We start from the raw sequence: 22,003 nt of genomic DNA on the forward strand, positions 1-22,003 counted from the left end.
CTCAATAATTTCCCCTTTAATGGAAAATAAATAATTGTAAAGGCAAAAAATTAATAACGGGTGTAGTTGTTTAATTACAACATGTATTAATGGTCTTATTTTGTAAGCTCATACATGTAAATGTAACTTTGAGGTTTCAGGCTTTTGATATTGCTTGCAGATATGTTCTTCCTTTCAGACATTGCAAATAATAAAAAAGGATTCTTGCATTTATACCAAAATACACACAGTACACCTCCCATACATTTGCCCAGTGTCACACTTTACACTATTATGTAGGATTTGATAACGGAAATGTTGCAAATTAACCATCAACATCAAATGAAATAACCTGCATTAAATACATCTGTATCAATAACACAATTAACAAAGACAGGTAAATATAACAGATCTATGGTTTAAATACACGTATACTGCCATCGAGTGGTAGAAATGGTAAACACTCTTAATCTGCGTCTCCTTTTGCTCCAGTGAATGCCTGCGTCACAAGCTCTATGATGCAGGTGAAAGTTAGATAAATGCTCTGATTAGCATAGTTCTGAAACCAGTGTTAAATCGCATTCTTATTTACTAAACTTCTCTTTGTTTCACATGACTAAAAAGATTAACACAAAAGTAAAAATAATGGTAATGACAGCACTGACGGTATATATATATAAATATATTTATTTTTTTACAGCAGATGTCAATGTAGACACTTGCTGCATTGTACAATATGCTTGCAAAGAAACACTTTTTGCTTTACTCAATTTACATCCGTTACAATGAATGAACTTTTTGGAAAACCATTTTCCGGTTTGAACATCGAAAACCATTATGGTTTTGTAACAGAGCCGTGTACGAGAAGCTGTCCTGTAGTTATCAAGAGAACTTGTTTTAAAGCATGTATATCAAATGTTTAATGTTTAAAGACTGACATTTTCTGAATCACAAGGCTCGAGGAACTGCAACACGCATCCTGTTTCAGAACAATACCACGAATAAAGAACAGCAACAGCAATTCAATCTGTCTCTGTTGTAACAGTCTCCCGATCATGATCTTTAAAACAATTAAACTGGGAAGAATGGGATTAAACCTACGAGACAATGGTTGAAGACACATATGCATCACCACATGTGTCTGTGAGTGTTACACACTAACACAACTACTAGTTTACATCACTCATTCAACTGCTTTTGTACTGTAATTCAATATTTTGGATGGCCAAGCAAGATAACAAATGATACAGGATTACTAAAGTGTACAGAGTGATATGTTGATGTACAGTCTCCCTGGACCAATCCAAACCCAGTGTCAGTGCTACAAATAGCAGCAAGAATGTCTCTGTCAAAGTTACAGTCGTCTTTGTAATGTCCTGGACGTTTCAGCAGGTGGAAGAACTGGGGAAGTTGCTCTCCACCACGTTAATATCCAGCTGGTGTCTGGGAAGCACATTCCATCCTATCCATCCTATCCACGACCGCACGAGTTTCCCAAGGATGCTTGGAGACGCTTCCAAAAAAGAAAAGTCAATATTTAGATGGATAGATATAAACTTTATTCATCCCCAGGGGGGGGGAATTAGTTTGTAGCAGCAGCAATTTAGGGAGTAAAATATTACGTATCGAAATGCACAATATATACAGTACAATAAAAATAACAGAGCAGATATTGAATTTGAAGAAATGGAACAATTAAAAATCTGATAAAATAGAATAAAAATGCACAGTATATATACAATGAATTAGAATGGTATTAAATGAACAACTAGGTAAACGAAACTCTCTCAGGAGCAGCCACACGTCCCTGAGAGGTGGCACGCAGTCGGTTGTGTTGCTGGCAAGGACTCCACCACGTCGACGGGGGAGTCACCCAGGGTGATAGGGGCTGGTGGGGCTGCGTTCTTCCTAAAATCCACAACCATCTCCACTGTCTATATTATTTGATACCCATTTGGCTCACAATACGAATAGCAACATCCAGTATCATGTTCCAGCCTTTCAGGAAGATGCCAGAGTACATCCAGCTATCTGAATCAGGCTCGTGAAACAAAGGCTGACATGAAAGTGGGGCTGGACTTTGACTCTCTATACACCTAAGTGAGATAAAACAATGCTTTAAATAACTCAACCGTTGTAAAAAAAAAACAGTGTCGGCTTTTTTAAGAACATGACGGGTCCACAGCTATTCAGACTGCATACAAAATGTCCTCTGGATGAAATAACTGTTCCATGTTCAAACTGTGGTTTTAAGTCCAATGTGTCCTCTGTCCTTATCAGCAATGCTTCATGGTTGCGTGGCTCAGTTTCATGATGCCTATCTTCACAATAAATTCCTAATTTCTCACAGCAGCACATCCTGATGCACCACCATGCAAACATTTGTTACTGCTAAGTATCATGTGGAGTCATAACTGAGCTTCCCAGGGGGTCCTGCACTCCAGGAACACGGTGAACAGACTTCTCACTCGCACTCTGAGCCTCTTTAGTGTCGGGCCTCCGGCGTTTGTTGTCGCTCACAGACAGTTCCCCTTACAGACACAGGAAACAAAAGGAGACAAGTATTAATTACAAACTGCAATAAACGTGACAGAAAAAATGATCTGTGTGCAATGAATTTGCATGCATCCTATATTTCCATTTCATTTAGAGTTAGAGTTATTTATTTTGCACAATTCAAACAACAAAATTTAAAATAATCAAACGAATAAATGAATTGTGATAAATGAATCACAATGCAGGAAGAGACAGAAAGCCAACTTGGCTTATTTGAAGCCTCCACCTATATAATAATAACATTTTACAAAATGACAACGAAAAAATAAAATATGCACAAGACATTACATTACAACAAAACAAAGAAAGAAAGAAAAGGGAAAAAAATAACAATAATGTAATTGTGTCGAGTGTGAGTGAGCGTGTGTGTGTGTTAGGGGTGTAACGGTACGCGTCTTCGTATTGAACCGTTCGGTACGAGGCTCACGGTTCGGTACGAGGATCACGGTTCGGTGCGCATGACGAACCGAATACGTTTGATTTTGGAATATTGCAGACAATTAGCGCTGTGGCAAACACAAGTTTTGTTGAGCAAGATCATTTTCACAAATGAACACCACTGTTATGGTTTTTGAAGAGTGAATGCTATCGGCAGAAATAACAAGATGACATTTATTTATTGGTTTATTTGGTTAGGGACAGTGCACATTTATAAAACATTGATGTAGCCAAGAGGCTATTTTTCATCTATAGTCCCAGACTTAGTCCTAACATTGGGTTACAAATGGACCACACCACGGTCGCATGAGTGCGAGTATACACAAGGAGGCTGTGACGGCCGACTGGTCAGCGTGATGACATTGAGTAGTCTCATTTCGCCACTTCTTAGCAACCACCTTTTTTAAGACTGGTAAAAGCTCAAAAATTCACGAGAGGGGTATCTACTGACGTATTTTACATCAAAGAACATGAATCTCTCAAGCTTGTGTTAATCACAGACATTATTTCAGGCATCTAACCAAAAACCCATTCAAAAGAACAATGCCTTTATAGACAAGGGGACCAGAAGGGCAAAAATGCGAACTCATTTTCCGGTTTTAGCTCTCATTCCTGCAGCACTCTATAGTGCTCATAGCTGAAGTCAAATACTTACTTGCTGTGTTCTTTGTGGGAGTTTCTGTGCCATAACTATTCTCTTTAACTGCTGATTTCCTAAAGTTCTCCACCTAGAAAACAAAACAGAACATTAATGTAGCATTCCCCATTCGATGCATGTAAAATAATTAAAGTGAGGTATAAGTAGGCATGCTTACCTCAGTGCATATGGACTCTGAAAGTCGGCTCGTGAGCGGGCCTTTATCGTCAAATTTGCAGGTACTGCAGGAAAACCAGAATGGCATTAATTCTCTACAAAACTAGCCTTACAAATAGTATAATAAGAACTTGAAGATGTTTACCCTGAACTATGTGATAATGCTGGCTCACAGTCGATTGAGCTGTCTTCAATCTTGAAAAAGAAAAAAGGAAACATTTTAACACACATGGCACAATGAACAAACTGCTGTCCGTGAGAAGCAAAGGACAGGTCTCACCTGTGGGGCCTTGCTGTTGACTTTCGCATCTTGTGGATTTCCTGCTTCGATGTTTCTGGCTACTTTTTGGCGCTTCACATAATCGTATGTGCTCATGCCTTTATAAACTGGAAAGCCAAGAGGAGAATAGTGAGGAATAATGACTGGATGAGGTGAAAAGAGCCCGATAAAATGTGTGTCTTGAAGATTGTGACTCACAGAGGAAGAAGTGGAAGCCCAGCAGATGACCGAGTAGCAGCATGCAGGCGATGCTCAGCATGGCTGTTGTGAACGCTAATATAAGGAGACCAGCCGAACTGGTCTTTATGGGTGCTAAGGGTAAAAACACCAGCCAGGTACCATTCCCCAGCATACCTACAGAAAGAAGGACAAAAAAAACACTCAAACAGCTTTTAATTATGCAATTACCAAAAATGTGATCAAAGCCGTTTAAAAAAAAAAAAGCTTAATATTATGGTGACTCACTGTCATACTGTGGGGCGGTCCGCAGGCTGTTTGGATCCAGGTAATGCTGAATACATATGAACAAAATCACAACAACGAGCAGGAAGACGCCGAGCATAGCAGAGGACAGTGCCACAAAGAAGCACCTGTAGGCACACACAACCGCTGATGTTGGTTCATAAAGCATTCCACCTTTCATTTAAACATCAGACATGAGGTCAGATACACAAAGTCCATCCACAACCTTCTCTTACCGGTAGTTTCTGCCACCCACACAGGTGTTCAGCCATTTGCAATGGTGATCAAAGTCCTCCACGCACTTGTTGCAAACGCCACAGTGTTTCGCTTTGGCCCCACTACGTGAAGATTGATTATGTTAAACGTCATAATACACAACTTTTGCACCATTGCCAAACTATATTGCTTCTAATTTAGAGAAAGCTAAATCCCATAAGAGAATACGTACACCTTGACATCACATAGATAACAGTGTAGGTCCTGGATGACATGCGGCTGCTTAGTCCTGTCAAAAAGCGCCATTGGACTGTAATAGCTCCGTTTGGCCCTCACATTGACATCCGCCGGGTCTATTGTCGCAGCAGCAATATGGGCAAAAAAGTGTACGACAAATGCTATGCCAGTCAGCTGCACACAACAAGAGTCGAGGAAAACAGCAATAACATTCGAAAAACACTGCAATATGTGACAATACAGTGCAGAATAGTAATTGGCCCACGTGTAAAAGAACCTGCAAACTGTTGCATACAAGTGGATCTTTTGTGTGAGAAATAAAGTCCGTTCTGAAGAAATCAACCGTTCCTATGGCTGAGTGAAGCCTCAGTTAAACAAACCAGTGTTGACATCATGCAGCATTCAACATGTGACAAAAACACCACTGATTGTGTCTTTTGGGCTTCATAGAGACCACAGTAACAGAGACAGAGTCACGTCTGCTGTGACTGCAGCCCATACAGACAGGCCACACAACAACATCCTTGTCTTGTCCTGCAGTCCAAACAAAACCCGTAGCAGAGGCTAATGTTAAATACCCATTGATGCACACTTAACAGTCAGCTACTACTACAACAACAACATTTCAGCTGCGTGTTAAGGATACAGCATAGAGCACACGGTTCCACGGCAGAGGCAGAAGAGGGATATAGATGCCAAAGCTGACTATGGTGAGGTAGCTGAACACCAGCCAGCCAACCACTTGGAAAGCCTGAGGGGGCCATGACCATCCGTTCATCCTGGGAGGCTTCGAGGGGACCAGCTCCTTTCTACTGCTGCCACGCACGGGAGATGTGCGTCTCAGCTTTTGGCTGAAGCAGTTCATCTTGAGAATGAACACAGTCAGATGAGAAGGAGCTTCTTCCCGGCGCCTTCACACATCCATGCACACATTACACGTACTACACGTAAGTCTAGCTCCAGCAGATCTTGGCTGTATTTGCTGGGGAAATGAGTTAGGAAAATGAGTTGAGCATAATGATACAGTGACTGTTCAGCCATTATGGACCTACACTCAGACTGCATTTAGCTAGGTATGCCTAATACACTGGCAAATATTTCAACAGTCATAGTTTAACCTCAGTGGTATACATGAGGTGGACAAAATATCAGGAATATTGGTCAACAAAAGCACATGACCATAAAGTTTCACCAACAAACTGTTGCAACAAAAACTGATCATAAACTTTATGAAGGTACAGTTGGACTAAATACCAAACAGAGGCGGTGCCTTATCCATCTTTACAAATGGCAAAGGCATCAGTGCATAAATATATATATATATACATATATATATACATATACATACACCAAGGAGGATATTGTCACATAGCCTAAAGAAAAGAGCTGATCCAGAGTAAAAGAGTCACACAAAGTGCTACATCCCTTTCTTTGTGAAAGGTCTTGTACTCACATGTTTTGCTCCTGGCCTTATCCCCAACACAACACTATGATCAAAGTTCACCAATTTATCTACAAAACCTGGAAATAAACTATAATTTGTGGACTTTTTAGCAATTAATGTTTTGTTTTTATTACTGAAGAAGGCTAATTAGTGAAATTTATGTCAGCTAATAAATGGATGTTTGTTTTATAAAGTAACTAACGTTGATGTTGAGTTAAAGGTGGTGTGCTTTAGCTCACCCTGCATTTTGTGTCAAATTCACAATTCAAATCTTTTTTACGGCTTGAAAATGTAAATATTCATGCCAACAATAACCTGTACGGGTTTCATTCCACAATAGTCTATCAGGAGTTTTAAGCAATGTGGAATTACTTACTTTTGCCGTTGAAAGAAAGCGACCATCAGGTTAAAACAATATGCTCCTGTTCAATTACAGGCGGAGAACCATCGCTTGATAGCAAATGATTCGTTTATCAGTAGAGCACGTGCTCGAATATGCAAAAGTCACATCGTGATCAAAAACACATCGCGCGGACAAACGCGTTTAAAAAACACCCGTAAAGACGATTAAAATGCTCCGACGTCCTTTGATTTGTGTCAGCCAAGGATCAGAAGTTGAAGAATCAACTCAGCAGGTCGGAGCGGCGGCGCTATGGAAACGGCCCTACTGCGCATGTGCTCTGCTCAAGATACCGAGCTTTTCTTGTTTCGACTGTGGCCCTCCACTGACTCTGTCACCGAGCGTCTGCGCATCTAGCGTGCAGATCAATCTGGAGAATTTCCATGAGAACAATAGCGAACTGCAAACACAGATATATCAACACGACACTTCTGCTTTAAAAAATAAAGCCCAATTCTTTCACAGCGGAATTTCATCTCAAATGTCTCATGAGTGTCAATGTACACTGCATGCATGTTGCTTTCTTTTCACTTCTCTATTGTTTCTCTCGTACTGAAACAATAGCAAACGTTGCTCAATGAAAGTCCATTCATGGGAGTTTACTGCTGCACAAATCTGAGGACTCAGCAGTGCATCTTTACCGCAGCTGGACGATCTTACAACATGCTTTTAATGCACCAAGTTTGGATGACTATTACTGGTTGACAGGTCCTTTGTTTACATAATATATATATATATATATAATAGTTTTTCATATGCTTATTGAACCACACACATTTATACAGGTGCAAGCATTTATTTGTTGCACTCATACAAAACCATACAATTACACTACAAACACTCGGTGCAATCATATTCAGTCTTTAAAACAGGTCAGGGGCTCCTGCCGTCTCCACAGTGCTGAAACAGTCCGAGACCGAGTACCCGGTGCTGTTGACACCGAGACAACAACATGGCAGTGTGTGTGTGTGGTCAGCTGTTGGCTGCGCTCTCTGGCTCCGGAGACTGCAGGAACTCGTAGGGATCATGAACCATTTCAGACTGGTCCAAGTGTGGTGGGCTCCCTGCGAAATAAAGAAGACATGGCTCTTACGTTGTTGCACTGGTGTTACTACTACTAGCAATGACAATTTTGCAAAAAAGTGGAGGTTTAGTTGATATCTAGCAACACGGTATTATGACGCGTTAGCATGCAAATGACAATATGTTTAAATTATAGCGAAGAAGCATTAGCAGTCCACCTAGTTTTTTTTAAGTCTTACTCCTATTGCAGATACCTAAGTAGTGCTGATCCCTCTCTGAGGCGTTAGAGAGGGAGGACAGGTTGGACGAGGGCCTGGAGCCGACTCTGTCCACTTGAGCCTCCTGGAACTCCTGCAGGAGTTTGTCTGCATCGTCAAACTGCTGCTGGCCCTCCTCGTTGCCTGGCTCTTTTTTCACAGTTTTACCTGAAAAAGAAAGAGGGAAGATCATTGTAGGACAGCAAGTGAACAAATAAATGCAACTACCCCCATTTAAAGCAGAAAAGACAGAGTGGAGCATCCTACCCAATATTTCTGCTATGTATCCTTCAAGTACTTTGACTGCTACGTTTCAAAATGTAGTAAGAACGCAGCCTAAGAATTTTAATAGGATTGGTGATTACGTGGCTATAATGCCCACTAATACTGCGACTCCACACATGACATACGCTTAATGCGACAAAGGGCCTTATCCCATTAATGCAAGTCCGCCATAATCCTATTTCTACTATGATTATGTTGTGAAAGACTTTAAGTGTGCATGTACATGCAGTCACTCCGAGTGTTGATGGGGATAATCACCTAATGAGTTGAGCATGGATAACTCCAGAGACATATCAGGATAGTTCTTCATTGACATGAAGTCCAGGACTGAGCCACTCTCTCCCAGGCCGGTGCCATCTACCATCTAAACAAACACACACACAGCTTCAATCAGACAGCCGGGCCAACTACTTAAACGTAGCATCACTGTTTTCAAAAAACTACAGCATACCTGCATGTCACAGATGTTGGATTTGCTTTCATCGGGTTTGAGCGTGATGTTTCTTTTCTGAAACGTAAATGAAGCATCACATAGATAACAGGCGGGAGACCAGCCTGGAGACTGAGAACATGATGGAAGTAATGTGTGTAATACTGCGTATTAGGTAGAAGTCAGATACCTGTCGGATTTGACTGACAGCTTTAGTGTGATCGTCCGCGGTCATCTTGTCCAGAAGCTTGTCGACCCAACACTTCGTGACATCTCCGCAGCCCATGACAAACTCCTGTATGCTTCGGGGTGAAAACGGGGGGGGGGGGACACACATTATTTTCACAAGATCATTTCAGATCAGAGTTTAACCGATGACAGAGAAGTCCCCCCTACCTGAGAGCACACTGTACCCCCGTTTCATCGCCATAGGCTGAATAGAGCGTGTCCACCTCATCGGGTAGCAGGTCTGGAAAGATGGAGTTCTTCTGAAGGGTCTGAACGTTGTAGGCACTGCTCAGAAACGTCACTACACAGAGCAAGAAGAAAAAGCATTATCCATCTGAAGTCATAGACTTTGTGGCAAACTTCAGTCATTGTTATTTACCGTATATGAATTAAATCAACAACAGGTCACATTACTGCATACCTTTGTGTCTCCTGTCATCTTTGAAACCCAAGGTGGTTAATCCAGGTAGAAGCTTGTTTGACAGAGAACTTAGGTCCACTTTATGAGTGTAGTCTGAATGTATGTAGTCTGCAACACATTCAGAATAATTACACTGATGTAGTGAATATTTGAAAGATGTTTAAAAAACAATATGACAACAAACCTTCTGCATCGGGTTCCTGCTGATTGACAACAGTGTATAGAAGAGAACTGTCTTGCTCTTTACGCAAGTAGCCCATCTGAAAACACACACGAGAGAAAATATATTGTCACTGAAGAAGAATCTCCTTGAAGCGTGGAAGCCTCACTAACACGTTGTCATTTTATGGAAGAAAATATAGCAACAGCTTGTAGAAACAGTGTGTATGAGCGGCAATGTTTACACAATAAGTTAAAAAGGAAAACCTTGGAGTTGGGCATGTATCTGTTGATCCGATCTCGAGCTTCATCTGCAGAATGCTCAACCAGTGCCAGGACGTGCTCCTCTGCTGTACTGTCGGTCAAGCTGCAAGCGTTTCCTTCTGGTTCAAACAGGTAACTGAAGACCACACAGGAGACAACGTTACCAGATCATTATACGGATACTACACACACAAAAAGCCACATTTATTGCAGATATTACAAAGAAAGAATACCTAATGACTTCCTCTTTAACTGGCTGTTTCTTGGACTTTTTAGCTGATTCCACTGGGCTGGGGATGATCTCTGGAGGAGGTAAATCAGCTGCAAGGTCTTCATCTCCCAAAATGGCTGCCTGCTGGGTGAAATCCATTTCCTGCATGAAAGACATGCTGCGTTTCAAAGCCAACAGCCGCTCCTGAGCAAAGGCGGAGGAAACAAGTGGCCACTTAATTGCGACTACTTAATTGGAAATGTATGGATATAAGGGTATGATGAAGAAAATAGAAAGGGACAGCGGGAAGTTGTTGATGATGGCAGTGATGTTTTCATGGAGAAATTCACCCTAAAACCCTCTCTTCCTCTTTACCTTGCTCATCATCTTAAATCCTGTATGTAGCAGTTTCTTGGCAGCCTTGTAATAGACAGTCTCTGGTCGGTTGTACACCGTGGCATTGTCACACATCAGTTTAAAGTCCGCCTGAAGGCAAAAACAGTGTTCAAACAGGTATGAAGGCAAACTTGGTCTGCACACACTTTCTAACCCTTTATAACACACACAAACTCTCCCTTTGTGTTGAAAAGTATCCTCACCTTGAATTCTGTAACCGTGTTGTAGCCATTGTTCATAATCTTGTCTTTCATGGTGCTGAAGTCCATGGGATGTTTGATGATCATTGAGTAACCGGGGGCAATCGCATCTGTTACTGGAAAGGAGAAGAATCCATGGGGGTCTTTCCTGTACAGACAAGACAATCATGATGTCATTCAATACAGCACCGACCTTAAGATTAGTTGAGAGTTGTCTTGTTGTGTTCTGATCATGTCAGCGAGCGTTATCTGTCGGGTCAACACGATCAACATGAATGGATCTTGCTTGTGCTATGATTTGATGAACCGGTCCACATCATAATGTGGCCTGATTTACATTTAGCGTGATGTTTTACAAGTGTTGATAGCAACAGGACTCCCCCTCCTCCACTCACAATAACAAATGCTCAAATAGACTAAAGACTGAACGCCTACAGCCCATAAAGGCAGCAATGTTTATTGCACCCTACAACATTTTATATGTGGGTGCTGCATGGAAAAAACAACAAATGCTATTGTTCTAGACTAGAGGACTGCCATGAAAACCAAATGTGTTTGTGCCCCGAGGACAATGTGCGTGCTCAGGTTATTTAATGTTCGTTAATTTGACCGTGCTGCATGCAAAAGTGAAACTTTGGACTGAGAGTAATGTAAAAAGGAAATGCTTAGTGTGTGTCAAAAAATAGAAAGATTTTATATCTTTTAGTAAATCTCACGGGAATATGTTAATTAATGTATGATATTTCTTGTCTCCTTGTGTGGGGCGGTGTCTTAAGGAGCATAAGAAGGTCTGCATCACCGGTGGATGCAGACATTAGACTGAATCAGTGTTCCTCACCTCTGCAACTGCCTCAGAAAGTGCTCCAGCAGTTGTTGACGAGGAGTGGATTCACTTTCTGCATTTGGGCAAACGTAAAAAAAAATAAAAAATACAGATATTTATCAACACATTTACAAATGAAAAATGTTATCTTGTCCTCATAGACAGCCATTCTGACCTTGTTGTGTCCTGCATGCTCGGACCGGCCTGTCTCCTTGTTGGTCTAAATCAAACTTCACACTGTGGTGAAACTCATCCACTTCAGGCTCCGGCTCCAGCTCAAACTCTCTCTCTCTCTCTCGTTCTCTCTCTCTCTTCTTTTTCTTCTCTTCCGGCTGATGAGATATGGTCATGATGTCAGCAACAACATTAAGAATGTATTGATCATATTCTCAGGCTTAAGTTAACTTTACTCACCTCCAATCCAATACTTATTATACTTTTTGGCAAAGTGAAAGGCTCAACAGGTACACCGGCGCTGGCAGCAGTAGAAGCTGCTGTCTCTGATTCATTCTGCTCTCTTTCTCTCTTCTTCCTCTTTTCCTCCTATAGGATGAGATTAAAATCATTTATCACTTATAGTGGCACGAAACACAGATTCATAAGTTAAAAGGTTCTTTTGTAAACTAACCTTACGCCGTCTTCTCTCCTCATCATCCACATATTTGTCTTTATCCTTTTCAGACTTTTTCTTCTTCTTCTTCTTCTTCTTGTCTTTGTGGCGTTCTCGCTCGTGGTCTGATCTGTCATCGTAGTAACTGGAGTCGTGGCCCGAACCCGAGAGCTCGGTCACCTCACTTCCTCCAACTTTGAGCACGAGCTTTAGGGGCTTCTCGAGAGTCTTGTCCTCATTGTCTACAACCAAACAGGGGATAGACGAGATAGAAAAGATGAAATGTGTGGGAGCAGTAGGTGAGCATGTAGAATGATGTTGCCATTAGTATGGTAGGAATACTGTAAGTCAAGTCTGCTATTACTTGCCAAATAGGTTGTGTATTGTAAAAGAGTACCGGTAGCTAACGTTATATTAACTTGTAGCTTTTCTATCTGAAAAGCTGCTGTGTATTGTGTGACTGGGTTGTATTGCATTTAACTGCATTGTGTTACTGGAAGTAATTCCATAATACTTAAAGACCAAAGTAAATATATTTTTAAAATAAAAATATAATTTCATATCTTAAGTAACTTGCTGTGTTACCTAACGTTAAGTTATTACTTACTGGCACAGCAAAAAATATATATAAAAATGGTAAGTTGTATAATATATTGATTACAAAGAACTGATTAAGTCGGGATGTTAGCAGGACATTTAACCAGATAGATGTGGCATGTGCATCGTGGTGGTAGAGAAGACCGTCACACAAACAACAACAACAAAGCAAATCTGCTGTTTTATCCAGTTGAGCTAGCCAGCTAAGCTAGCTAACATAAAGCTAACTAGCTGGAACAAAAGCGGTGCGATAACTAACAGTAAAATATACATTTATGTACCATCAACTGTTCTCCACTCCGGTTTATGTTTCTTGTGTTTTTTCCCCATCTCTCCGTGTTTATAGCAGAATACTCTTGCTTACTCCAGTTACGTTGCTAATGGTCGTTAGCGTCGGTCCAGACCTAACAAACCTTTGCAACAAGAAAGCTCGCGACAGGCGGAAGTGATAACCCAAAACAAATGATGTATTTCCGGTGGAAGAAATCAGCGCGCTGATTTTGAGTGACTGTCGGCTTTCTGACAGTACAGCGAACTGTCGATAATTTCTCGAGTAGCAGAAATTGTGTTGATGCAAGTCCTCAGATTGATAACGTAACTTAAATGGTGTAAGTTATGGTTTCCGGTTTGTCGACGTAGCGAAGTGTTTACCGTCACTATTTGAAGGCTGTTAACGTCAGCCAGCTGCGTAGCTAGCTACAACATCGCCAACTTACACTTAGCTTAGCATAACGAACTATAAATGCTTTTAATGTTCTGAATGTTTCCCGTTTGTCCACAGTTTTACAGAGATGGACGGTGACAGCATGGCGTTGGGAAACCAGGGACAACATATTCATGTGGAGGTCCATGTTAAATCTCACAGGTGGGTTCGCGGAGTAGTTCAAAACATTGAATACGTGTGAAAAGACAGACGCTGAGAAATCATGTTTTGGGTTATTCGACTATTTAACAACTGAATATATTTTCCAAACAATTACATTGGGAAATCCCTGAAGTCTTATTTTTCTAAACCAAGATCGTATTGGTGTTGGTATGGTATCAGTAATCACATGTGGGGAAATTATGTAAATGCAGACTTTTTCTCCCATTCTTGTTCACATTTCAGCACAGCTAAACTGTCTGAGGTGAGGATACATGTTCTGGGTCTGCTGAATCGCCACAGCATGGTTTTTGGGAACTACAGATGGGCAGAGTTTGATGAGGACTTCCTGCAGAAACATGTGGAAGCTGTGGCTGTAGTTGATCAAGAGGAGCTAGTAACACAGGTCTGTTATTTTGGTTTGCTTTGTGAATGTTTTCCACCACTCTATATTATTATTTATTTTTTTCAGAAGTAATGGACGAAGTAATCCTGCTTTGCAGTTGTTTATTCTTTTTTCATTAACTGTTTTTCTCACCCACTCAGCCCCTCGACTTGAAGAGCTGCTCTGTCTCCGTTCACATCTTCACTCTGAATGAGGATGGACCCAGCACGCTCAGCTTGGAGGAGGATGAGGCGCTTTCAGCAGCCAATCACTGGTTGCTGCCAGCAGGTGACGCTGCACAATAACACCGCGTTGATAAATTCATGCTTTCTTAGTTTGATTTATTTCCAGTTGAACTGGATTTACACTCCCTGTAGGCTTCAAAGGTGGCTGTAGAATGTTTGTTGTGGCTGTGGTCAGCTTGGATTCATGCTGTCCATATCCTCAGTATGTCACAAACTATGTGACATAATTCAACAGAGCTTGAATGGAGGCGCCTTTGATAAAAACAATAGCGTACACTATAAAACGCAGATCGGCAGAGATCTTTTCCAGACGTGGTTTGTGTGCGAGTAATTGCAGATTTGCTGCAGTGTATGGTTGATTGCGTACAGCGTAATGTCTCAGGGAGACATCGATTAAGACCTCAGAGAGGCCGGGTTAGAGTCCCGAGGCGGGGTTGGAGTCCCACGCTATTTTGTGTTTTATTGTTTCAATGTATGTTTTAAATCTCCTTTACTTTTGCCTTTTATGCTTTTAATGGTTTCATGTGAAGCACTTTGAATTACCTTGTTGTTGAAATGTGCTATACAAATAAACTTGCCTTGCCTTGTGTGAAACATAAGAATATGACCACAGAGTGGTAGGCAGCCTGTTGCAGCAGCTCTCTCAACACTTTCCTTGTCTTTCTTAATTTCCCAATATGTCTCATAAGCACTTTCTTACTATTTCTTTCTTTTATGTTTTTATTTAATTTTCTTATCATATCTCATACTGGAGTTGATATTTGAGAGTTTAAAACATCTGATAACATAAGCAGAACAATGTTTCTAAATGACCCCCAACCTATTTTGGCATTTCTTTTCTGTAATTTCTTACAGACGTATACACTGCCTCCGCTATATATCTGGCATATGCTGATGTCACTGGAATCCATTCTAATCAACATGAATCCAACCTGACCAAAGCCTTCCTTCCCTGTTGTGAAGAAAACTGCAATTGTTTTATAACGGCCTTTTAAGCTTATATGGGATACGTGTTCATCATTTAAAGCTTTAAGCGAGATAAAGGCCAGCTCAAGCGTCAATGTAAAGGCACAGTTAAAGTAATAATAATAAGTGAGTTATATTTATGTTTCATTATGTAAATGTGCATCTATCTATTAGCTTTGGTTTGCTATTCAATCTTTGCTGAATATTCCCCTAAAATGACTTAATCTCTGTTTAACAGCTGAATTCCATGGGATTTGGGAGAGTCTGGTGTACGACAGTCAAGTCAAAACCCAGGTGAAAATAGCAGTTTAGAGAAAACGATGGCATAACTTCATCACCCATCACTGCTAAACTTCCAATTGTTTTCGTTTTCCTGCAGCTCCTGGATTACATCACAACCACCATTTTCTTCTCAGACAAAAAGGTCGACAGTAACCTGATTTCGTGGAACCGTGTTGTGCTGCTTCACGGTAAATAACTCGTGAGAAATCACAGTCATTTTTATCAGTTGAGGTCATCCCAGGGAGGATGTGCGTAATACAACCGATTCATCACTTTGTGTGTGTGCCTACATTCAGGCCCCCCGGGCACAGGGAAGACGTCACTGTGCAAAGCTCTGGCCCAGAAGCTGTCAATCAGACTGTCGAGTCGGTAAGTCAATCCTCATTTCTGTGAAACCGCTTTAGCAGAACGTGCACCTGCTCTTTTCAAAAGTCACCTCTTCTCCCTGCAGGTATTCGTATGGGCAATTTGTCGAGATCAACAGCCACAGTTTGTTCTCAAAGTGGTTCTCAGAGGTACACCTGGCTTCTTTTTATCTTCCATTGTTAGATTGAAGCATGTTTCAGACGGAACTGAAAGTATTCCCACCATGCCTCTTTGTTACAGAGCGGTAAGCTGGTCACCAAGATGTTTCAAAAGATCCAACAACTGATAGACGACAAAGATGCTCTCGTGTTTGTTCTGATTGATGAGGTAAAAAAAAAATCTGCTTCAGGGAAATGAACTTGATTCTTGGAATCTGTTTTATCTGAGCCCCTACAATTAATGTATTCATGACATTCCTTGATTGATTAGCTTGAGATAAAACGGAAAGCTTTGTTCAAGTCATTTCATGTTCAAGAGTGTTTTTGCTGTGACTAACACTGCTCCTTCTGTGAACATGTGTTTTGGCAGGTGGAGAGTCTGACAGCATCACGGAGTGCCTGCCAGGCGGGAACCGAGCCCTCTGACGCCATCCGAGTGGTCAACTCCGTTCTCACTCAACTGGACCAGATCAAACGGTCAGGAAGCAAATCGGTCTATGTTCTGTTTTAAAACCTCTCTGATAGCATGTGACACTGTGGAAGCCTTCGTTTTTGTCCCCTTACAATCGCTTAATTACTGTTTTCACTGTGAAATCTATCCATCCGATTTTCTTTTTTTGTCTTATTTACACAAGTTTGTTTTGTTTTGACTTTTGGTCTCATGTTTCAGACATTCCAACGTGGTGATCCTGACGACCTCCAATGTGACAGAAAAGATCGACTTGGCGTTTGTGGACAGAGCGGACATCAAGCAGTACATCGGACCTCCGTCTGAGAAGGGCATCTACAACATCTACCTCTCCTGCCTGGAGGAGCTGATGAAGGTGACCCAACAATCGAGCAACCGTTTTCCTTTTCTTTTTTGAGATCACATTTGTATTGATATTCAGGACATGCATTGTAAATCGATAACAAAAATGACATAATTTGAAACAAATAGAAAAATAGATGCATAAAAAAATGAAAAAAATATTTTTGCAATTATTTGCAAAACACATCTGCCGTATTCATCTTAAAAAAAACAAAATACTTAGGTGCCAGTGGGTATGATAGTTTATTGGGGGATTATCTTTGTTTTAGGAATTCTGTAGGTCAATATCTTGACACATGACAGAATTATGATGGCTCAGCGGGTAGAGCAGGTTGTCCACTAATTAAAAGGTTGGCGGTTGTATATAAAAGATGCTTATAATATTTAACTTTATTGTCAACATGCTTCAAAAAGCAACACTTTATTTGAATATGGCGAGTTGATATATTTCCCATATCTCTATGTGCAGTGCCAGATCATCTACCCCCGGCAGCAGCTGTTTACCATGTATGAGCTAAGGACCATGAGCTTTGCAAAGAGTGAGGTGTCCGAACACAGTCTGTACCTGAGGAACATTGCCGTGTGAGTAAAGCCTCCCATAATGCAATAGAACCCAAATCACACCGTCTCCGTGCTGTAGTCTAAACACTGAGTGCCAGTGAGAGCTGAAACAGCCAGGGGCTCATGTTTTGTTTTTCTTTTCCAGAAAGAGCAAAGGTTTGAGTGGACGGGCTCTCAGGAAGTTACCATTTCTAGCCCACGCACTGTTTGTAAAGGTAAGTATTTGATTTTGTTCAACGGATTGAAGGAGGAAAAGACTCGTATTGTTTTTTTTAATGTAGTTTGTTCGCCTGCAGACACCGACGGTAACTCTTGAGAGGTTTCTGGAGGCGATGGACCAAGCAGTGGATAAACAGATGGAGGAAAAGGCTAACCTGGTCAATGATGTCTGAAGTTATTACAATGCCCAAAGGCTGACACATGATTGTTAGTGAGCGCTCAATCCCATGCGCTGTTCGTTTGTAGTATGGAAAACTACAACCCTTACATCTTATTTTATAAAGCTTAACCCTTTCATTTGGCAGCAACGTGATAAACATATTGGCAAATACCATTGTTTTAACAAATGCTATCTATATTATAAGTCTTTGTTCAGGTAAGTTCTGTTGGTGCTACCACCTTAAACCACCAAGTCGGTTTCAGTTCAGGCAGTTTGGTTTAGGATGGAGAACCTCAACAGTGCCGGCTTCTTTTGGTATTTATGTTAAAATCAGTTATTTGAACTTTAATTCAAATCACTCTGTACACATTAGGATGATGTTGAGGATATCTCATTTGGATCTATATTTATGTTGACATCAAATCGTCTCCAAACTCTCTGGCTGCATGTGTTCATGACGACTTTACTTTGTATATAGCATTGTAATAAACAGTATCGGTTATGCTCTTGTGTGTTGTTGAAATGCTGCAGATTCATTTTGGAGATTTTAACGAAGCCTTTAGGCCGCCACTTGGTGGCGCACAGATACTGTCACGCAGTCTTAAACAGGGAAAGACTGATTTTATATACGGTAGTTTCTTTCATGAGACACGTGATAAATACAATAAAGGCAGTAAGTGAAAAAGCCCACAATACCAGAAATAAATGATTACAGTGGACATTGAGCCTGTCTCATGTTGGTTATCTACATATCTTTAATGAGTAATACACCTTCACAGATATAAAATGGACATTTGCACATCTGGTAGTAAAAACAGCTGATCCCGGGGTTCTGTACAGCACTTGGTAGTCCTTCATGAGACGGGCTCCTGTGCGGGGACTCAAAGTAATATATGGTTACATTGCCACACTGTGTTTGCGACTGGTTGCCACAAATTTGACCTACAAGTAAAACCGTTGAAAGAGGATTCAGTTAGATAGATATACACTTTATTCATCCCCAGGGGGAAATGAGTTCAATAGTTCAGTTATGAAATATATCATATGCACAGTTTACACGAACAGATCAGTGGCTCCATTGTTCGTATGAACATGTTTTGCATTCTGTGAATGCTCCGCTGCTTTCCATGTCAACTGCCGGGTTCAGACAATGTGCCCTTTGTTTGTTGAGCAACAGCTTTTTCACTCCACTTCAAAGGTTGATTCTCTAGGCTGTTCCTGAATGTAAAAGGCGAGCAAACAGTTCACACTAGTTCATCTTCATTCACACGCTTCTTTCCTACTCGATCCTGTCACTGTCGCCTTTAAAATGTCCTTTCTTTGGCGTTCTATTGAGCAGATTTTGTATGTCATTTTTTACGGATTCGATTTTACTGTCTGCCGTTAAGATCAAGCCAAAGACTTCTACTGTAATCAAGACCTGGAACAACATTTTATCCTTATAGCCTAAAGAGTTTTACAAGAAACCCAGAATGGATTTCCCCTCAAAGCCTTCATTTCATTCAAGAACTGTAACTTTTGTTTGCGTGAATTATCCCTTTAATGCCTCTATCTTTTACACCTAATTGTAAGGCGCCCACTATTTTTATGCGGCATGTCATTCAAGTTTTTATGTGAGACGAATCACACAATGAAGCTCAAGCTTTTCATCAGTGATCACAAAGAAAATAGAAAAAGGCAAGATAGAGAAAGGGAGAGCTGTAGGAACGGGCATGGTAAATGAAACCATAATTGCTCTGTCTGGAGGCATTTTTCTTCTTCTTTTGACTGTAGTTGCTCCAAAACCAGGCAGCTGTTAAAGAGCAATCAAGACGCAGCGTGAAGAAAAGTGAAAAGCCTTATTGTTACAGAGTTTTATCACCGTTTCAAGCAGCTTCAAAATGTCAGAAAACTCCAAACAAAATAAACAGCCTGATGTTTATCCTCTCAACCGTTGTTCAGGTATGGCTGAAAGCAATGGAATATCGCTGCATGTGCCAATGGTGATTCACATCGTGAGGGAATTAACTTACACACATGCTTATAGGCAAGTTAAGAAGAAACTGAACAGAGCTGCACACCAAACCATGGAAACTTTCACTCATGTCTTAGTAAAAATCACAGATTGAGTTTTAAAGAGGTTATGATTTACATAGATATGATATTTTAGAGGATTTTAAAGTTGATTGATTGACGCACGTTTCGAAAAAACCCTGCACGAGTATAATGATCCACATCCTTTGTGTACATACATAACAGCCCGTAAAACGTACGCTGTGTTTCTCAATTCTTCATCGACATGACAGCCTTTGATGATAAACCAGGACTTGTATCCAAGTGAGTATTGCTCTTTAAAGACAACCTCAACTTCCCAATCCAAACAGAAACAGTTGTTTCTGCTTGAGATGTTTTTGCGTCCTGTATGTATGTCATTGGTTTGAGTGGGACGCTAGAGGGAGTGGAAGAAAAATGATGAGGGAGAGAGATACCTTGTAAAGAGGCAGAATCCTGGGATCCAGGCTGCATGAAGAAATGGTGATAATTAGGCACGGCTAGTAGGATCAAAGGAAGCCGCCATCAATGAGCTATGCAAATCTCGGCTCATCCTGTCAGCCACAGAGAAGTCTGTGAAAAGTCAAATGGCAGACAAATTGACAGGAAGAGCAATGAGGCTTCACTCTACATTCATCAAGATACGGTAGGGGAACTGGGATACTATGATAAAGTATCATTTTGACAGAAAATATGATGTATGAATACATGTCTCTTATGTTCCTCCAGGCAGAGCTGCTTTCTTCAGGTAATAAAGGACAAGGTTTTGGGATTTCTCACATGGCTGCAGCACTTTGGAGCAGTGAGCGAGTGAGCGTTTGACACTAAGCACATAATAACAGTTTGTGCCTCATAACACGATAAAGTTCAAAGTAACATCTACCCTTGTTTTGAATATGATTTGCACAGGAGTGGGCTATTTACTAAACACTAACATAACATTCCTGTTTTCACACTGAGCTAAAGGTGAATCGTCATAATTCTTGGCATGTGTCCTGCGGGCGGCCCCGTTTTAAAGCCCTGCCAAAGGATTACTAAAACAAATAATGGACATTTTTATGGGAAGCTTATCAGTGTATGGTTAGCAAACAGACAAGTAGAATAATCATTTACTGACTGATAATGTTATTAATTGCACCTTTTATCTTTACACGCCAGAAAGAATGTGAAAGCTCAGATCTTTAGAATCTCATTTGGGTTTAAGTTGTCCACCAAAAATTATGTTTTTGCTAATCCTGGTTAATATCACAGCACTATTTGGAGACAGATTTAATTCGCCGTGTTTTAATCTGAATAACTTTAATAGTACACCTTTATATTGTGTGCTTGAGAGAAACGTGACCTACAAACTAATGTGCCGAATAGGATATTGAATAATTTACAAAATAATAAAAGTGTGCTCTTCATGAATACATATCTACAATGAAAACTATGAATGGAGCTGTTCGAAAAATCACACCAACAGAGGACGCGGTTTCACATTCAACGTCACATGAGCTGCCAAACCAGCTTTCAGTGCGTCAAGCTGAACAAAACCGGAAACCAATTAAGGTGCTTTTCAAAATAATAGTAGCCTACGTTTGAAATGAAAACACAACTGGGTGTAGATGAACAAATAATGATTAACATAGTCTGTTCAGAGGTCAAATTACACATGGTTAGAGTAAACAACATATTGTCTAAAGAAAATAAATAATTAGATGGTAAACACAAACTGTATTGATTGCAAATCAAACTGAAGACTTTGTTTTTTTTCAGACATCTTTCAGTAATGTGCTGCTGTATTACTCACCTCTCAGATGAAGGACAAACTTTAAAAGCTCGAGCACATCTACTGATTTGCAATCTTTAATTACGATTATATTGTGTTTGCACTATAATTTAGCAAAAAAACAAAAAATACATGCACTATAAAAGACTACAAATCAATGACCATACTCCAGTCATTTTTTATTTTAAGATTTAACTTTGGCTTATCTGTAAGATTCTTTTGGTAGGGTACTTTGTTATCATTTAAGACACCCTTTAAAGAATCAATTGTTAAAAGGTTATTGTCCCAGTTATTGTCCCAGACCACAGAATTATTGTTGCAACCCTCATGAAATAAAGAAAACAAGGTAGACATCCCTAACTATGGTTAAGTAGGCTAGATCAAGCTATCAAGCTGTGTCTTTTTGTTTTTTATTACATAAATACATTTCTCTCCACATTTGCTTGATGTTTTATT

General features: G+C 40.5%; 3 protein-coding genes across 8 annotated transcripts; 1 reads left to right on the forward strand and 2 right to left on the reverse strand.

The window, feature by feature from the left end:
• Positions 1–2,370: 2,370 nt before the first annotated feature.
• zdhhc11 (zDHHC palmitoyltransferase 11) lies at positions 2,371–6,831 on the reverse strand (the record flags this gene model as incomplete). Its single annotated transcript, XM_079274899.1, has 11 exons — positions 6,803–6,831; positions 5,629–5,847; positions 4,978–5,156; positions 4,766–4,867; positions 4,533–4,657; positions 4,266–4,421; positions 4,068–4,174; positions 3,933–3,982; positions 3,789–3,852; positions 3,629–3,701; positions 2,371–2,510 (listed from the first exon to the last, which is right to left on the reverse strand). The coding sequence occupies exons 2-11, from the start codon at positions 5,845–5,847 to the stop codon at positions 2,371–2,373; spliced, it is 1,215 nt and encodes a 404-aa protein (XP_079131025.1). The 5' UTR covers positions 6,803–6,831.
• Positions 6,832–7,636: 805 nt separating this feature from the next.
• Positions 7,637–13,152, reverse strand: brd9 (bromodomain containing 9). Of its 6 annotated transcripts, none has more exons than XM_079276001.1 (17): positions 13,012–13,152; positions 12,152–12,375; positions 11,938–12,066; positions 11,699–11,855; positions 11,539–11,596; positions 10,704–10,848; positions 10,480–10,590; positions 10,127–10,245; positions 9,897–10,029; positions 9,655–9,730; positions 9,471–9,578; positions 9,218–9,350; positions 9,012–9,123; positions 8,843–8,899; positions 8,650–8,755; positions 8,089–8,274; positions 7,637–7,890 (listed from the first exon to the last, which is right to left on the reverse strand). In XM_079276001.1, the coding sequence occupies exons 1-17, from the start codon at positions 13,058–13,060 to the stop codon at positions 7,799–7,801; spliced, it is 1,995 nt and encodes a 664-aa protein (XP_079132127.1). In that variant the 5' UTR covers positions 13,061–13,152; the 3' UTR covers positions 7,637–7,798. The 6 variants fall into 6 exon arrangements, with proteins under 6 accessions (XP_079132127.1, XP_079132128.1, XP_079132126.1 ...); XM_079276002.1 differs by having other exon boundaries at positions 8,104–8,274; positions 10,127–10,248; XM_079276000.1 differs by having other exon boundaries at positions 10,127–10,248.
• Positions 13,153–13,219: 67 nt separating this feature from the next.
• On the forward strand, positions 13,220–18,185 carry trip13 (thyroid hormone receptor interactor 13). Its single transcript, XM_079274877.1, has 14 exons — positions 13,220–13,338; positions 13,512–13,595; positions 13,839–13,998; positions 14,139–14,265; positions 15,427–15,482; positions 15,568–15,658; positions 15,767–15,839; positions 15,922–15,985; positions 16,077–16,163; positions 16,365–16,471; positions 16,665–16,818; positions 17,275–17,387; positions 17,512–17,581; positions 17,663–18,185. Exons 1-14 carry the CDS (start codon positions 13,334–13,336, stop codon positions 17,756–17,758), a joined length of 1,287 nt encoding a protein of 428 aa, XP_079131003.1. The 5' UTR covers positions 13,220–13,333; the 3' UTR covers positions 17,759–18,185.
• The last annotated feature ends 3,818 nt before the right edge of the window (positions 18,186–22,003 follow it).

Source organism: Melanostigma gelatinosum (assembly GCF_949748355.1).
Source record: "Melanostigma gelatinosum genome assembly, chromosome: 9".
Taxonomy (NCBI): domain Eukaryota; kingdom Metazoa; phylum Chordata; class Actinopteri; order Perciformes; family Zoarcidae; genus Melanostigma; species Melanostigma gelatinosum.

Bases quoted from the DNA above. Each gene is read 5' to 3' on its own strand.
- trip13 (XM_079274877.1), top strand. The intron at 15,986-16,076 runs GTACACCTGGCT...TCTTTGTTACAG, and splicing joins TCTCAAAGTGGTTCTCAGAG to AGCGGTAAGCTGGTCACCAA. The intron at 16,472-16,664 runs GTCAGGAAGCAA...CTCATGTTTCAG, and splicing joins CAACTGGACCAGATCAAACG to ACATTCCAACGTGGTGATCC.
- brd9 (XM_079275997.1), bottom strand. From the start codon at position 13,060: ATGGGGAAAAAACACAAGAAACATAAACCGGAGTGGAGAACAGTTGAT. The intron at 11,856-11,937 runs GTGAGTAAAGTT...ATATCTCATCAG, and splicing joins TAATAAGTATTGGATTGGAG to CCGGAAGAGAAGAAAAAGAA. The intron at 10,849-11,538 runs GTGAGGAACACT...TTGTCTGTACAG, and splicing joins TTTCTGAGGCAGTTGCAGAG to GAAAGACCCCCATGGATTCT.